This window comes from Stegastes partitus, unplaced genomic scaffold, assembly GCF_000690725.1.
Source record: "Stegastes partitus isolate 25-593 unplaced genomic scaffold, Stegastes_partitus-1.0.2 Scaffold128, whole genome shotgun sequence".
NCBI classification, from domain to species: domain Eukaryota; kingdom Metazoa; phylum Chordata; class Actinopteri; family Pomacentridae; genus Stegastes; species Stegastes partitus.
Window position 1 is genome coordinate 86,701 of NW_007577859.1, and position 17,500 is coordinate 104,200.

Genomic DNA, 17,500 nt, shown 5'->3' on the forward strand with positions numbered 1-17,500 from the left:
ATTTAAATTTAAAATATATATATAAAGATTTTAAAGCACAATTTAAACACTTCACATCAAAGGTTACATTAAGAAGTCCTAAAGGCATGAAGTCAACTTTGCATCAGTGACTGAACGTGCAATAATAAAGAAAGGTTAAATGTTGCCGAAGGGGTTAAAGTGTCATGTCACTATATCTAGAATGGCTGTCAGATGATTCAGTCTCATAAGAACAGTTATATAGGAGGAGTATAGATCAGGAAGACATCTTTTTTTCTCTCTCTCTAAAAGAGAGAAGAAAAAAAAATGCATGTAAAATGTTTTTCTAAAAATGCATTTTACTGCTCTTGACCAAACTCATTTCAGCTGAATAGGATCCTGTCTCGTGTCTATTATGCGTTAAGATGCGGCTCTCCTTTATCTCTCTTTTGTCAGACATTTCAATGCCGTGCCCGTCTGTGCGGACTGAGGCTGATGTGACATTCATGCCAGACATCAGATAGAGCCCGGGACTCTGCTCGTGCACAGATTTGTTTAAATGTCACATGCTGAATACGGCACTGCAGCTTAGGCCCAACAGGATTATGTGTAATGCCATAGAAAATATGATTTATTAATTTTTTTTCTTTTTTTGCAATTTGACATTTAACTTCTTTTCCTGATGTTTGTTATTTCAGAATTTAAGTCAGATCAGTCTTTTTCGTCTTCGTCAAAACTCCCTGAGTTTTTATTTTGGGGAGGAAAGAGTGAACTGCGCAAACAGGCACATGGGAAGAATTGGGTCAAATGCAAATTTGAGTCAGCGCTTGCTGTCTGATTACATGTGACATGTAAGAAAAGCAGAGACAGATTTGTATAGCAGGGCTGTTCGCTCGTGGACTCTGTGAGGGACATTATCTTTAGATGAGAATAAAGCAGACGCACAGTCACACATGCATTTCTATGTGTGTCTGACTAATTTAACAAATAGTCACACATAACATGATAATGTTCACTGGGCCAAACTATGATATTTTTGTATTTTTCTATTTGTTTATGCTTTCGACATGAGAGTATTTTGAGTTGATGATTTAGCTCAGATGGGCTGATAAGCAGAAACAATTAATTAGTTTACCCCCATTAAATTCATTTACAGGGTCTACATCCATGTTAGCAGCTCTCTGAGGTTGTACTGAGACTCAGAGGTGCTTTATGCTAACATCAGCTTGCTACCAAGCTCACAATAACAATTCTAAGAAATAGATAGAAATATTAGAAAAAAAAATAACATACTGATAAAAGCGAAACAAGAAAGAGCAACTAACAAAGCAACTAAGGCCAATGCTAATTGCAGAAATACAAAATACAGCATGCAAACAAAGTCTGAACCAAATTGCACTGCAAACTATACAACAGCTGCTGGAACATTTTACTGAAAACCACAAAGTTCAACCTCACGGTGGCACCAGAGGAAAAGTAAGGGGATCACCAAAGTCAGTGTGATTCATCCTCTGGGAACCCTGGGGACATGACTATCTCTTGATTCACGTTGCAGCCGTGGCTTAAGGAAACCACAAACAGGCAGTTTTAAGATGTCACCTTGGGCTTTGGGGCACCGTGATGGATAAAATATGCATTAACCCGCGGTTGTGTGTCTCTGCCAACTAGCTAAGTTGCAATTTACTTCCATCTTTCTTCTTCTGTATTAAAAAATGGTCAGAGCAGTGTTTGTACAGAAGCTGACCTTTGTCATCACTTCCTGAGTTTATCCTATTAGACATCTGTGTGATATTTTGTTATAATTAGCGTATATATTTTTGAGTTACGGGCAGAAATGTGTTACAGGAGATCACAATGACCTTTGACCACCAAGATCTAATCCGTTCATCATTATATCCAAATAAACATTTGCACTAAATTTAAAGAGATTTCTTTCAGGAGATGCAGACGGATGAAAACACAATGCCTCCAGCCACTTCAGTTGTAAATATAATTTCAAGTTGCAGCCACAGAAAGAGATTAAAAGAGAAATGTGGTAAATAAAGTGTAGCTATGTAACTTGATTCTAACAACTATGTGAATGTATATAACATATGACATCTAGAAAAAATAAATAAATCCACCACATCCTGCTCAAACTTGTCTCTTGAACTATTTTTCACAGTTAGCAGATTATTTAAAAATACATACAAACCAAAAGTGAACATATTCTTACAGTGAAAAAACAGTATGTCCCACACAAAGCTCTGAAATATAGAACTGTTCACTTATGTATGAAAATGAGATCAGCTATTTTGGAAAGAAATAAAAAAGCAACTCAATTTTTCCTATTTGCAAATGGAGACCAAAGAACTCCACCTCACATACCACATCCCCCTGTTTAGGATCAAAAATTCAGTTCAACCTTTGGCTTTTCAATAATTGACCAGTTTCTGCTCATTTTATCACCGTTACTTAGAATAGTGACCCTCATGAAAAAATAAACACACAGCTCAGCTGTAGGCTTTCAATAACCAGACTGGGGCCAATGTTCAGGTCATTCATGGGACTTCTGTAGAGCATAAGAGAAGGAAAAGGCTTTAGTTTGGTGAAAATGTACTTCTTGAGTATGAATATAATACGAAACATATTACAGATCTGTAACTCTGGTGCTCGCGGCTTGTCAGTGCACCACGTGTGTGTTGGGGTTAAGGGACTGGGTGACATTTACTCACAGTCTGTCCGTGTCCATATTGTGCACCATATTTTCAGGGCAAATAATTAATGCCCATGAAAGTGGTATTTGGCATGCAGAGCGACCCCCCGTGGACGGGTAATCTCCCAAAGCCCACATGGCCTTCTCCACCCCTCTGTCTCAACCTCTCACCCTCATTCTCCACTGTAGATTATGTTGGATCCTCATTGTCTGTGGTACATAAATCTGCCTCACACACAATCTCACACACAATAATGAACACAAACAGCGTTTCTACCTGTATGATCCAACAGTTAGATGTGCTATTATGTCAGAGTGCATTAAGCAGTTGTCCTGCAATCTCAAGCACCACTTCCTATGGTACATCTTGTGTTGCTTTGATAATAAAAATCACACATTTTGCAGTGATATCCATCCATACATCATCTACACATCGCTTAATCCTCACTAGGGTCGCGGGGGGGCTGGAGTCTATCTCAGCTGACTCAGGACGAAGGCAGGTGACACCCTGGACAGGTCGCCAGTCTATCACAGGGCCACACCCAGAGACAGACAACCAAGCACACTCACATTCACACCCAAGGACAATCTAGAGTCATCAGAGTATTGACTTTCCCATCTAACCTTTAGCAAAAAAGTACACAAACATATTTCCCAAAATGTCAAATCTTGATGTAGAATGTAAAATTCACCCATACACACACACAGGCAGGAGAGCTGCCATGGAAATAACTGGGAGGGAAATTATCAGCAACTTGGAGTTCTTGCCCACCAGACAACCAGCTCTACTGTGTGAGCCAACGCCGCAGTTACGACATCACTTAAAATCATATTTTTCGGTACCCAGCAAACAGAAGTGCAGTATTTACTTGCTTTTCTGTTATTTATTTATTTATTTATTTTGACAAATATCATGAATGACCTGTGGCTCTCACTGTCACTGTGGTGGATACATCAGTTGAACTGTGGATAAAATGACACACAGTGTAGAAGGGGGTTCCTTGTAGTGACAAACCCACGGAGAATTGACATGTAACTCAGCAGAGCTCCACAGATGTAGCATAGTGGTGACTTTCAAGTCAATGATTTGGTTTACTGTCTCTTGTCAACAGTTTTAGTTCACTCTTACTGCTCTAATCGCCTTTGTTTGTGCTACCCCCAAGCAACCAAAAGATCCAATAATGTGTAAATCAATCATTTTTTACAAGTTGGCAGACTGCTGGTAATCAGTGATTAGTCTACTTGAGCTCATACTGTAGTCTACCTGTGGAAGTGTGCACCTGCAAAGGAGCTTCCTGGCTGTATGTCGACCACGTCCAGCGTCTTCACGGGGCTTTTAAACGGCATGTCAGAGTTGACAGCCCTAAATGTGCTGAAATCATGAGTGCCGACGAGCATGGCAGCAGCCTCACGCATGGCTTCCACATCGAGCTCCCTGATGAGAGACAGAACAAAAGGAAGATACAAGTAAACATAAGAAACAATATATTTCAGGGAAGAACTACGAGCCCCTTGAGGTCAACACACTTCCAAAATCAGCAGGCTTATTGTGATATTGCACCCTGACCCAAAAGGTGACCTCTCCGAGCAGCGTGGTCAAGCACAAGTGTGCACGTTAAGCGTGCCGTGTTTTCAGTCCTGCATGTTCCTGTTTTCAAAGCAGAATAATTCATTGGCAGACTTATATAATATGAAAATACTGAGGGACAATGCCACGTGAGAGAGCGGAGCATGTCGACGGCCGGCTCATTTAAGGCAGCGAGCGGCAGTGGTGTGCTCGGTGCTCAGATTCTCTACAGTCTTGTGCTTCTGTCAATGCTTAAATATGATCTGACANAAATGATGGAGTGTGCAGAGAGAACTTACTAATTAAATTCTTAATGCGCTAATTTAAAATCTTGAACATGAGAGTCAGTCATGAATGAAGATGTGCAAAAAAGTTTTAACAGCTTGTTAATTTCAATTAAGCCCTAACTTTTTGTACTGTATCCTTCCCATCTTCTGTAACAGAATGAGGTTGCCAATTAACCTGTTAAGCAAAGATGAAAACGATTATTTCTGCTGAACATTTGCATGTTATCAGGCTGCTGTTAGATATATAATCTCAGCACAAAACTGCTGCGCAGGACTTTAATCAATTTGCAAATGCATGTGCACGTGTCTTTTACATTTTTGTCTCGTAATTATAATTATTTTATCAATTTATTTGTGGAGGTCAGACCTGAAAACGCAAGACGGTTATTTGAGGAGTTGACTGACGTATTGACAAAATGCCAGATATTCCTCAGTTTCATCTTCATTTGCTATTTTTTCTTTGTTACATTGTCATCGATCATCATTTATTTAGAACTGTGGAGAACACATTGAGGGAGAACTCTCGGTTTTAATGGTGCATACATGAGCTGCATACAATACAACCACAATCAAGTATTTTCATCCTGCACAAACAGGCATTTCAGAGTCATCACTTTGTATGTTGGAAAACTGTAACGGGCATTTATCATACTATTTTGTGACATTTATAATCAAACATTTTTTTGGTGTAGATGATCAAAAGCTGGATCTATTCCAAGAAGTGATCTATATTTCAGTTTGAAAATCTGATATAAATATAAACTAGAAATACGTGAAGAGACCGCTTACATCATGCAATCAATCTTTCAGTGATTCCCCAAAATCTGCTGCAATATTATAACTCAATTTCAACATTCATCCAATCTTGAACAAAGCGAAATAATCTGACTCATATTTCTTGCAGTGGGTGTGATGACGAGGGAGAGGCAGATCAAAGAGAGAAACGAGAGACGCTGCTGAGGCAGAGACGCTCAGGGCTGGAAGGAGGAGATGAATGCTGAACATGAGAGAGGGATAACGAAGCAGAGACGCCAGAGAGAGAAATTAAGGAAGGAAGGAGAATGGAAAGAGATGGAGAGGGAAAAAATGGAGAGAAGGAGAAAGGAAGGGAGAGGGAGGGAGAGAGGGAGAGAGAGAGAGAGAGAGAGAGAGAGAGAGAGAGAGAGAAGAAACACAGGGTAAAAAAATGCGTGGGTGTTGTTCTGCATGTGTATAAGCCTGCAGCTTATCTTGCCCTACTTTTCCCCCAAAAAGTGGAGAGAGAAGTGCAGACAAATGCTCAAACATGCACTCTTTATGATCCCTCCTTCCAATCACAGCTAAAAGAGCAGCGTATAAGCTTTGTAGCCCGTCGCCATTTCATCTCTTTTTGTTCTCCATTCATCCCGTCTTCTTTCTCTCTCCTCCCTTCTCCTCTGTTTGTTTTTGTTTTTTTTTTTTGGATGTCATCTCAGATAAAACACTTTGTTTGACTGTCCCTAATTTGCAGCTCCGGCATGGCACATGTGGATTATTCATGTGTTTAACGTGCCATTGTTTCTGCAAGGCTTGACATGAGCTTATTGAGAGTGTGTGACGTATGCAGCTAGATTGAGCTTTAGAGTCTGAGTTCTGCTTTTTTTTTTTTTCTTTTTTCTTTTTAAATCATGCGCATGCACACTGAAGAATGAAGAAAAAAAAAAAAAAAAAGACATCAGTGAATGAAGAAGGGGGTGGTGTATGAACTGGGATCACTCACGTGTTGCGGAGGTTCCAGCACAGTTGACAGTCTACAAGGGGAAGCGCAGAGTAGTGGGGGAGACCCAGCGCGATTCGGTAGATGTAGGTCCGAGACTGGGCACTGTAACGGGCGTGGAAGTCATCAGAAACCCGGTGGGCGTGGGTGACCCTGGAAGGATGAGCAAAAGAGGGCTTAAATGATAGCAGTGATTTTTAATTTGTAGCATTGATTTATACAACAAAAAGCACATGATCTATGTAGAAGTCTGTGATCCCTCATAAATTAATATGTTCTCAAAAAGTCAGTCAAAAAAGGACAAGTTTTGGTCATTTTTCTCTTCACTGCTTCATCGTACAGATCAATGTGTGTGTGATGTGCAGAGTTTTCGACTAAAAGTTTACACTAAAAGGTTTTAGATTTATGTGCAAAAGCAGAAAGCTTCTCTCAGCTCACCCACAATCCTAATTTAAAGCCTGTACCTGTAAACGGGATTTGTGATTTCAGCTAGTCTGGAAGCCAATGCTGGTCCAATTCAGGCAACTTGCACCAGTTTGTTGTGGAAACTCGAAGCCTGTATTCCACATTCCCTAAAAATGGACAGCAATAAAGAAGACATTGTTCATTTTTCTATTTTAAAGTAAAATAAAAGTCAATATTTTTTTTAGTGAGGGAGGAGACATAGTTAACATTTTCAGACTGTCTAACCAGGTTAAATGGACTTTCCAACAGAAAATCTGTATTAGACATAAAATCCCTGGAGGGCATCTTTGAACATCTGAGGTCTGGTGGACGTTTAGACAAAAACTGAACAACAAATATTGCTTCGTTCTTGCTTCAATAGAAACAGTCCCCAAACACAGATGGTGCTAATACTCTCATTTGTGCTGCCAGCAAGAAAAACTGTGTAGAAGTCATTGTCCAAAATGCCAACATTGCAGCTTTTTATACAAAGGCACACCCGTTGTCAGAGTCGTAAAAGGGCTGCCAAGAGCCCTGAAAAGCAAAGCGCTTCTGGTAACACAGTTAGCATCAGAACAGACTCGCAGGCTGAGACTCTCTGATGTGACTCCAGCATGATAACACAAGACACTTCCTGTGTGTCTGTGCACACAGAGGCAGGGACAGACGTAGTAACTGTAATTATATCAGTTGATTCATGACGCTGCGTGACATCCTAAAACAGAATGGAGAATGTCACTGGCATTTCTGATAAGAGTTCTACATGTATATCTCAATTATTCTAACTTTCTACTTTGTGCAAATAGTTGTCGCTGAAACAATGACCCAAGTTGTGCTGCGTAATAAAAGATCAAAGATTTACAGACAAAAAGGGGTTTGAATATTTCTGGCTTTTCAAACTTTTCAAAGGAGAACTCGTGTCTGATGCTGCAGCAATTATGAAAATGCCAGAATCTTTTTGAATATGTCCAAAAATGTACTGGCAGATCCTGCCGAAATCCACTACTACGAATGAATTAATACCCAAAACTGGGCAAATCTTTCCCTCTTTGCTTCAATCGCATGTAAGAGTCAGTCATGAGCTCAGCTACTATGTTGGCAGTCTGTAGTCACACAAATACGAGGCTTTTCTTTGGGTCCAGCAGTGATAACATGCTCAAAATGCAATGTTGTTAAACAGCTGAAATGCTCACTCACATTTTCCAGCTTAGATAGCAGTCTAGCATGCTAATATTTGCTATTACACACTAAAACCAAAGTACAGCTAATGCTGCTGAATGTGAGGAATGTTCTTCGTTTTGCAGGTGTTTGCTCAAAAACCAAAGTAGTGGACAAACTAAAATTCCAACCTGATTGTGACACTTGTCAGGAGGATCACCAAAGTTCATCCTCCTGTTGATTTGAGGGTCTGCAATGAATTACGCAGCAATCCAGCTGATATTTGATGAGAAAGTTCGACCACAGCGGTGGCCCAACCAGCCAAAAGGCGACTTTTCAACAGTGCAATAACAGCATAATGAAGCAAATTAAAGCTTCACATTTGAAGCCTCAAAAATTTAAAATATAGTGTTAATAATTATGATTAATAAAGACATTTTTACAGTCTTTGTAAATATACTATGCATAAATGTAAAGCTTAAACTCAACGCCACAAGGAGATCTTGGTGAGTAAGAGGTGGATCAGGCTTTTTGTTGTTGCAGCATCTTCTGATTGTGAAAAGACCTAAATTATAACTGATTAACTATTGTCATCTAACACCTGGTTTCATTATCATTCTTTATATTTGTACAGGTGATAAAGAAAGTAAAATGCAACATGTAGGCCAAAGAGGTAACAGTTTAAGCTAATAACACAGTGACAAGTGGGGAATCCTTCATCTGTACACTGAGAGAACAAAGAGCTGCAGCCAGCTGCACAAGTGTGATTGTGAATGCACAAAGCCCATCAGCACCCTATAGTGTTGGTCCACACACGTGTGCGCCTGCACTCAGGGCATGCAGTCAGAGCATTCATGCATGTGTCCGTTGTGTGTTTGAGAACATGGGAGATGACGAGCGGTGGTGGCACATCAGCAAGCAGGACTGTATGGAACTATGTGAACAATGCACACATCACATGCATGTGCACATGTGTGTGTCTATCTCAGTGTGTGAGTCGGTGCACAGTGAGAGAAACTAGGTTACGTTTCCAGGGGAGGAGATTGGGTGTGACACGTGGCAGAGGAAACCCTTGCGTCTGCCTTCAGCGGCAGCTCAGATGTGAAGTGACAGCCTTCGCCTGGCCCCCAAACCACACACACATCAAATTTTCATAAGCAGTGTTACAAAGCATGGCCTCACACATTTGGGAACTGGGGCATTGTTTGGCATGGCACCATTTTGCTATTCAGCAGTTTCCCCTTATGGGAAAAGGGCCATTCATTTTAGGCTAATTGAGGCCCATTTTTACAGCAGAAGACAAGTGAAGCAGAAGAGATATTTTTTACAGTGTGCAGTCTATGTTTAAATCTTGCCTTGGCTCTCTATCTCAGGAGGCGGCAGACCAAAGCTGCGAGCCAGGAGCCATATTGTGATTGTTGCTGTAACAAAAAAAATTCCTTTTGGTTACCACTTCCCTCTGCGCAAGATGTGAAGAGATAGTCTGGGGCACCAGATCTGAAGTTTTCTTTTCTTCTTCCAAGAATAAAAACTTGTATCCAGTCTGATCATATGAGGCTGTGCATGAATATTGCTGATGGTGTAGTATTTTTTCAGTGTCAATATAAAGCAGATATAAAGCAATATATAAAACACTGTTCTATCAAGTGTCTACTGTGTTAAAAAAAAAAAAGTGTGTTTATGAGTGTATTTTCACATTTAAACTAAATGAGTGTGTGTGTGTGTGTGTGTGTGTGTGTTAATGGACGCCATAGACCAAAAACCAGAATAAAGATAATCCTTTCTAACCTTCCCTCTGCAGGTTTGGGGATTAGCGGGATGCTGGGAGCTCCCCTTGCCTCCCTCCTCTACTCTCAGTGTGTTTCCTAAATGGTTCACTCTCTTTCACACTCACTATCTTCATTCAGTGTATCATGATATGTTTGGTGCTTCAACTTTGTCTTCTGCAGCCTCTCTCACTGACTCTTTTTATCTGTTCCTCTATCTAGCCATTTCTCCTCTTTGTCTTTTCTATCCCTTTGCTTCTCTGTTCTTCTTCTCTCTTCAGCAGAAAAGCTGCTGACTAAATAAATACACGTATCACAGCAGTATAAAGACAAGTAGTTATATCCAACAGTGGTTCTGAATAATGCACAGATATGTAATGGAGGGATTACAAGGAGAAGAAAAGAAAAGCACAATGTGAAAAGAAGAAGATGGGACAGACATAGAAAATTGTATTCCACTAAATTCTCAACAGGTGAACTTCTGGCATTTCACCAAACCTCAGAATAGGCTAATCCCCAGAGCAGATGTCAAGTTCAGTCATGATTCTGTTTGTGATTTATTAAAAACGGTAAATCCTCAGGAGATACATTCTATAAATGTATGAATGCATATTGTTTGTGTGTCCCAGGGTTTGCTACAGTCTCTTAGGACTTTGAAGTCACAACAAGCAAATACACTGAAATACGATTCATAACTGAGAACCATTAAGAAGATTTCTAAAAGCTGTGTGACATTAGGTAATCAATGACATAGTTTTATGAACAAAAACCCCAGCAGAATCATGTTAATATATACTTAGAAACTCAAATATCAGTTTAAGACTTTGTGATTTTCAACAGGCAAAAATAATGCCACGAATAGTGTCTATTTATCAACTAACTTCATACAAAATGTGAAAGTATAGTTACATCCTTGCGGTCACATCTCCCTCTGTTGCTGAGTTATGGCACTGAGTAAAGCCAGAATAGTGTTTCAGCTGAACCGTATGATGTGAAGTTGACCTTTTGGATATAAAAAGTCGTCACTTCATCGTTTCATTCTATTACATGTTTGTGTAAAATGTTGTCACAAGTTTGGATTGAATTCTTGTGTTGTGGCCAAAAGCGTGTTTTGTGAGGTCGCACTGACTTTGACTTTCAGGAGGACAGGACGGACAACCTTAAAATATAATGCCCCTGTCCACAGTTGATGGCACAGACACATAAAAACCGACATACAATCAGTATTCTCACGGTCACCCAAGACAGACCCTGTTTTCCAACGTACACTTGAGCACAGTTTTTCAAGGACCTTGGCAGGTTGAACCAGTCTACTGCAAGACTCCTCGTCCTTCTTGTGTTTGTTATGACTCGGCTGTATGTTTGGGGTTGTCGTCATGCTGTAAAATGAATGTGGGACCAATCAGATGCTTCCCAGATGGTACTGAGGATGCATACGAATCTAAACATCGAGCGGCTAAAATTTTTCCACAGCACTATGTACAGTCCAGACTGTGAATATTTGGCTCTGTGGTTCTGTACATTCAATCTAAAATAAAACATTTGAGCAGGTTTATGTCAATATAATATATGTCAACACAAAAGGGCTCACGGGTGGCTCAGAGTCAGTGGTGGAATGTAACTAAGTATATTTACTCAAGTATTTTACTTTGGTACAATTTCTATTTACCTGTACTTTACTAAATTATTTTCATGTTGAGCTGCTTTCTCCTTCTATTTCACTGTATTGTGGAGGCAAATATTGTACTTTGTACTCTGCTACCTCCATTTTAAAGCTTTAGGAACTGGATACTTTGCAGATGTATTAACTAGATTTAGCAGAGTATTGATATGAACTATAAAACTTACATCACCTAAAAAGTTAAACTTCTTGGAAGTGTATAAAGTAACTAGAATTAGCATTAACATGCACAAAAATGAATTAATGATTACACTCCTGTAATATAATATATAATTCTAAAATACGCATTCTGCATAATGATTACACTGATCTACACCCACTTTGGTGTCAAAGTTTTTTGAGCTGATTTTGGACTACTGCAATGTGCTGAATCCAAATATTACATTGGTTTTCCTCAATGAGGTCAAAATTTTGACTTGTCACCACATACACTTTTTTTTTTTACATTTTTGTGTACATGTGCGGGTATCTATGCTTTGCATCATACAAAATTCTTTTTCTATTTCCTGAAACAAACAAATTCTGAAACCTTTACAAGTTGCTACTATAAATATTTGCAGATGAATTAAATTTAGATAGAACGTTTACCCCCTGGTTTATCAACAACATATTAGAGTCACGTGATTTTATCAGAAAGAGATGGAGACCAGGTATCAGGGACGCTGAGATGCAGTCATGATGGCTGATTACTGCTGGACTCTGAAGAGAGATATACCTGCTGCTGATCATTCCAGGAGTTCCAAGAAGCTCAAGTTCAAGCCCTGAATTTTGAGCAATGCTGATGAAACATGCAATTTACTTGTATTTACCTTTACAAATGTTTATGCACATCAACTTTTGGATCATTCAGCTTATGAAAAGGGTTAGAAAATGAAAATTTTCCTCTAAAATCAAATTTTATATGAGAAATACTAAAATAAATCAATCGCTAATGTCAAAAAATGTAATCGTTTTAGTGGCAAAATCAATTTTTTTAAAAAATCGAGGTGGCATAAAAACCTGACCTGATACAGAAAAGCAGACGTCATTTTTGGATTCAGTGTTGCAAAAATGTCCTAAATCAGTTTAAAAAATCCTAGACACCTTCAAAAAAATATTTTTTTGTAACCCAGTGTTATTTTTACTGTAGGCACTATAATTATACTTTCATGCTAATATTTAGTACATTTACTTAAATAGGACTTTAAATGCAGAGTATTTTTACACTGTAGCATTACTTCTTGTATTTAAGTAAAGTATCTAAATACCTCTTGCACCACTGCTCACAGTGGATTAAGGGTTGCTACTTACACCGATGTGGTCTCAATATAAAGGACGTGTGTTACCATGCAGGTGAAGAAGATTGTACAAGACTTTTTTAAAAAAATTTTTTTAATCAGATTAAACTTCACAATCAAAGATTTCAAATGATTGTGGCAAAGCATGTCCAGATGTACGCTGAAACCCTATGTTAGGATGAACATCTACGATTATATCAAATTCATCCAAAGAGTTCTGACTCACCTGATTTGCTCTGTCTTGAGGTGATAATTGAGAGCCTGAACAAGAACGTCTTCAGTGAACGGAGGCTTGTCGTTCTTGCGCTGGAGGTCAAAGTGGGCAGAGTTAGAGAGGGCGTGGACCCCAGCGTCTGTCCTGCTGGACACTGACAGAGACGCTGGGTTGAGCGGCCTCAGCCTCCGGATTGCATCCTGCACAAAGACGGAGAAATATAAAAAGCTGTGGGCTGATATACTGTAAAATAAATAAATAAATTTAAAAAACAACTTTTGAAAGAGTTACTTTTGAGCTTCTGAAATCACTCCCAGTCTGCCACAAACGGTCTGTGACGGGTGAGTTACATCAAAAGGAAATCAAATAGAGCTGTAAACAGCAGCATGACTTGACAGATAGTCTGTGATCTTTTCTGCTGTGTTCTCTTTGTTTCCTTTTGTGTGTGTGAGTGTTTATTTTCTATTATATTTTGGGAATTTTTATGCCTTTATCAGAGACGCAGACAGACAGTAGAAAGCTGATAAGAAACGAGGGAACGGAGAGAAACACAACAAAATTCTCCAACCTGAATGTAAACCAGGAACATTATTTTATGTGCTTTATGGTTGAAGTCCCTCTCCGGTCATTGATTGCACAGCATTCATTCAGTAGACAGGTAATGTTGCTATTTGTTTACTGAATGACTGGTGTGTGACATGTGGATTTTATGGATTCTAAAACCAGACTGACACATGCATTGCACTGATAACAGTCGAGTCAAGTTGAGTCGAGTCCACTGAGAGCAGTCAAAGTGCATAGAAATAACAATATTCAAAAGACAAATGAATCTAATTGATTGTAGTAAACATGTCAGTCTTTGGGGCTGCAAGGTGGTACAGTTGGTAACACTGTTGCCTCGCAGCACGAAGGTTGCTGGTTCGCATCCCGGTGGGGGCTCCGGGATCTTTCTGTGTGGAGTTTGCATGTTTCCCCCGTGTAGTGTGGGTTCTCTCAAGGTCCAAAAACATGCTGAGGTTAAATGGTTAAGCAGTGTATAGATAATGGATGGATGGATGGATGGATGTTTCATCTCTTCTTCACTCCTTCATTGCCAAGAAATAAAGTGGTGGTCCAAGTTGCAATTTTCCCCACTCAAATGGTTGTTTTTTGTTGAGATTGAATCCGTGCCCCCTGGGGACAAACAAAGTTTTCTGAATCTGAATCTGTTGTTGACATTTGACATTTATCACCACATATCAACATTTGTATTTTTTTTTTAGAATTTTTTTCCGCTGAAAATAATCCCCTTTCCCCTTTAAATGGTTTAGATGTAAATCTACACTGGTTCTTCCTTTAGAATGTGTGGATCTATGTTGTCTCCAACTCTATCTGCAGACGTCCCTCTCCACTCGCTGCAGATCGAGCACACCAGCTCACCTACGACTCTGTCCTGACACTGTAAAACTGCACAGTGACGAGCTGTAATAAAGGAGCAATTAAATTAAATTCAAACCGGAAACCGATTTTGCAGAAGAACGATATGGAACGTTCCATTCTGCATGCAGACAAGATTGCCTCCTTAGGCTTGTTATGCACGAAACCCTGGAAGTCTGTGTTTTTGAGACAGACATTACTGCATTTTCAGGGAAGTTCCAAACCATGGCACTGACCTGACAAAAGCACCATATAGATGTTATAATGTTCAGGTTCTCTATTTAGACATGTAGAGTGTGCTTTTATTACCTGACAGTGTCAAAATCTGCCGGCTGACACGTCACCCGCTGTCAGTGTCATCTCTGAAGAAGGTGAGAGTTTTCGCCGAAACTGTCAGGTAATAAAAGCACACTCTACATGTCTGAATAGAGAACCTGAACATTATATTATCAGTAAGAAGACATGATGAATGTTTTTGAGCTACCATATAGATATGTTAAAGAGATTTTTTTTTTATTTTTATTTTTTATTGATTTTCACCAGAGGGGTTCTTTAACAGTTTCATGTCCACGACAGATGAGTGATGCAGGGTTTATGGTACTATTGAAAACATACTAGAAATCCTATGCTATTAAGACAGGACCATTTGTTGGTCAGTCCTTCACATCACATGCTCAACAGCATGCAGAGTCATTAGCTGAATAAACTGAAACCACTGAAAAAAGAAAAAAAAAAATCCCTGTTATTGTTCATATTTGTCAGATAAAAGTTGTCCAAGTCATCTACAAGGTCATCCATGTGTTTATTTAATTAAACACTTTTAGGCATCACGTAAGAATGATTTGCAAAATACTTATGTTTTAGAACAAGAAAGCTTAATTGAGCTTTTTCTCAGAAATGTTTAATTTGCCAGTAAAGGGTGCTGCCTTTGATTAGACTCACGTGGCAGATTAGAATAGTTTTATCTGTTTCATTACATTTAACACCAGTGAATCAGAGGCAGAATGTCCTCAGACACTTCAATAAGTCAAAGTGAGTTCAAACTTACCTCCAAGTGGTCCTGGACTCCTGTCTTGCCCACCACATGTGGACGTACTTTGACTACACCGCTGCAGAAATAATCAGAATTTTAAAAAATATATTACATTAGCGCGCATTTAAACGGAACTCCTCATTCTGTCATGTGACTTACCTGTATTTGGTTCCGATGTACTGAAAAAAGATGAGGTAACGGGCCGCGTTGCTCATGATGTCTCCACCTACTTTCCAAGAGTTAGACGTTACGTTGGAAACTCATTCTACGGCTCCAGCTGTGACACAACATCAATGATGTTTTAATGTTTGCAGCAAGTTCCTGAAGGTCCACTGTCACATATCTGAGCTGAGAAGCTCATGTGTTTGGAAATGAACACATGTGACAGACTGCAGCGGAGACAACACAGCAGCACGAGCGTCAAGGGAGATTTTTGTAGTCCGGAAGTGCCGCAGAGACCTCAGTAACAACAAGCTTATCGTGGATATATTATGAGTCCAGGTTAGCAAATCAATTCAGTATTAACTCAGAAATAAACACACATGTGCCTCGTGTGAAAAAGACTTGCTGCGATAACCTTCAAGTGAAACGACACATGCGCAGTAGCACCTCCACGCTGGTCGTCTAAGGCAGCAGGTTTGTCGACACATTAACATAATAAATGCTGTTTCCAAGCTCTGACAGCCAGTAATTCACTGAAAAATGAACAAAAATATAAACACCGGTTCAAGCAATCCTTTTTAACTTTTTTTTTTTACTTAATGACTGTAAATTCTGGATATTTTGTAGCAGTCCTGCTCGTCGCCTATTGATTGCGTCACAACGAGCCGAGGAGGTGTGTCTCGACTCTTTCCAACCTCGAAGGCTCCTTCCTTCAAAATCGTTAAAGCCAGAAACCGTATCTATGGTAGAGATGTGTCAGCTACAAGCGTGCAAAAGACGGTCAACCCGAGCAGCCAGTTCAACGGGATTAACGCAAAGTTGGATAAAGGGAAGAAGACAGAAAAACTATTAAACTTGATCATTACACTGAAACGCACTTTCATTTCACGTCTATATAGGTATATCATTAAATATGTAATTGCTGATTGGAGAGATTGAAATCTGATTCCCTTGATTAGAGTAATAGAAAAGTCAGAGATTCTTTATTTTGAAGTTGATATTTTTTCTTTTTGCTCTTTAGACTAAAAATTATATAATTTCAATTTAAAATGTCCAATAGGCTGCATGCCTAAACTACGAAATGTTTTAGATACATAAGATAAAACTTTATTTAGGAAATTGTTGACAATTTTTTTTGACATGTTGGCAACATTATTGGGAATGTAGCTCATTTTTGGAGTAGAGAGTGTCTACCTAGTGAGCTTTTACTGGGCTATTGATTACATCCAAACCTTCAAAATGTAAATATTTGGCTTATTCTATAGGCTATGGATCATTTCCTGAACTGTAGCAAACCTCTCTTGAGCCTTCCTTTTAAAAAAAAAAAAAAAAAAAAAAACTCTTTTTATTTATGCATACATTCTACACATTTTCTCACACATTTTATGCATTAATTTTGCATTAATGGTGTATTTTTTAAAACTTTTTTATATATACCTGCTATTATTGTCTGCTTGTTTCGATTATTACACTAAAGTTCCTGATTGTCCTATTAGGCTACCCTCGACTTGACAGAGATTGATAGAAAAAAAAAATCTGGATATTTGTCTGTCCTTGTCCCATGTTTTCCTTGCGTTCCTGCAGGTGGTGTCTGCTCGGCCCTCTCTCCTCCTCCGTCAGTCTCCTCGGTGCAGCTACGCCTCTCTCCGGTGTCGGCAGCAGCGTTGTAGTAATCTGCCTGCCGCCGCGCACTCAGCTCGCATTCTGTGTCACGGTGCCACCGGGAGAGGGGCGACAGACTGCTGCGCGTCAGGGGACACCAGTCACCATCCGCACGGTTCAAGCGACATCCCGCCGCGGGCAATGACATTGGCAGACTGAAGTGGGAATACACGAGAAAAAACGCAAAAATGACGGTGGACTTTGAAGAATGTATAAAAGATTCACCCCGATTCAGGTAAGGCTGCTCTTCTCCGGCACATCACAGCGGTGCGCAAAAAAAAAAAAGGCACACCTTTTTTTTTTCTTCGCATGATTTTTTTTCTCCAACACGCTTCGTTCATGCGGCATCAACAGGGTGAATGAAGAGATGTGGTGTTTAATGTCTGATTCGCTCATGTGTTCAACAAGGATGCCGTTTGTCTGTCCATTTTTGTCCTCCCCCCCC

At 39.5% G+C, this 17,500-nt stretch overlaps 2 protein-coding genes across 4 annotated transcripts in view; one reads left to right on the plus strand and one right to left on the minus strand.

The window, feature by feature from the left end:
• Window positions 1–15,785, minus strand: part of pusl1 (pseudouridine synthase like 1) — a 19,811-nt gene extending 4,026 nt beyond the window's left edge. The window contains exons 1-5 of the mRNA XM_008278597.1: window positions 15,391–15,785; window positions 15,247–15,307; window positions 12,795–12,982; window positions 6,246–6,395; window positions 3,934–4,088 (exon numbers count right to left, since the gene is read on the minus strand). Coding sequence (XP_008276819.1) covers window positions 3,934–4,088; window positions 6,246–6,395; window positions 12,795–12,982; window positions 15,247–15,307; window positions 15,391–15,446 — 610 coding nt within the window. The 5' untranslated portion in view covers window positions 15,447–15,785. The remainder of the gene's footprint in view (window positions 1–3,933; window positions 4,089–6,245; window positions 6,396–12,794; window positions 12,983–15,246; window positions 15,308–15,390) is intronic.
• Window positions 15,786–17,101: 1,316 nt separating this feature from the next.
• LOC103354975 (arf-GAP with coiled-coil, ANK repeat and PH domain-containing protein 3-like) overlaps window positions 17,102–17,500 on the plus strand; it is a 60,473-nt gene continuing 60,074 nt past the window's right edge. For all 3 annotated transcript variants that reach the window (XM_008278600.1, XM_008278601.1, XM_008278602.1), the window contains exon 1: window positions 17,102–17,290. In XM_008278600.1, the coding sequence (XP_008276822.1) occupies window positions 17,244–17,290 (47 nt within the window). In that variant the 5' untranslated portion in view covers window positions 17,102–17,243. The remainder of the gene's footprint in view (window positions 17,291–17,500) is intronic.